General features: G+C 54.1%; 1 protein-coding gene across 1 annotated transcript; it reads left to right on the top strand.

The window, feature by feature from the left end:
* Window positions 1-40: 40 nt before the first annotated feature.
* TEOVI_000791500 (uncharacterized protein) lies at window positions 41-454 on the top strand (the record flags this gene model as incomplete). Its single annotated transcript, XM_067223403.1, has 1 exon — window positions 41-454. The coding sequence occupies one exon, from the start codon at window positions 41-43 to the stop codon at window positions 452-454; it is 414 nt and encodes a 137-aa protein (XP_067079504.1).
* Between the last annotated feature and the right edge of the window lie 47 nt (window positions 455-501).

Genomic DNA, 501 nt, shown 5'->3' with positions numbered 1-501 from the left:
TTTTTTTTTTTTTGGTATCGAGTGTGACTTTCTGGGGGTAATGTGGTTGTTATTTCGCTGGAAGTGTGCGCTCCCTGAGGTGCACACATCTGGGCGGTGCGTGCCCCTCTGGGGTTCTGCGGCGTTGGGTAGCGTGCCCCTTGGTGTTATTGTTCTTTCTAGCGAGACTGCCGGTCGAGAAGTGTGTGTGTGGAGACACGCTGCTACGTGGGGTCGTCCTCCTGGTGTGTGTGTGTTGCTCGCGCGCGCATGCCTGCCTGCGCGGGATTCGCTGAGCAATGTGTCGCTGACTTCCCTTTATAAAAAAAAAAGAAAAATAGTTCGCGATATGTTCGTTTGCTTGACAGACGCCGAAGTACCGTGTTCACGCAAAGGGTCGATGAAGATCTCGTCTCGCCTTTCGCGCTTTCGGGGTCCCGCAGTTATCGTATCTTTTCGAAGTGCACCGGGCTAAGATTCGCGTGGGGTGCCGTGCCGATTTCCCGACTGGTGATGCACTTC

This window comes from Trypanosoma equiperdum, assembly GCF_001457755.1.
Source record: "Trypanosoma equiperdum strain OVI genome assembly, contig: ctg_1863, whole genome shotgun sequence".
Lineage (NCBI taxonomy): Eukaryota > Euglenozoa > Kinetoplastea > Trypanosomatida > Trypanosomatidae > Trypanosoma > Trypanosoma equiperdum.
The sequence above is the reverse complement of the archived record's forward strand: the minus strand, read 5'-3'. Positions and strand labels throughout refer to the sequence as shown.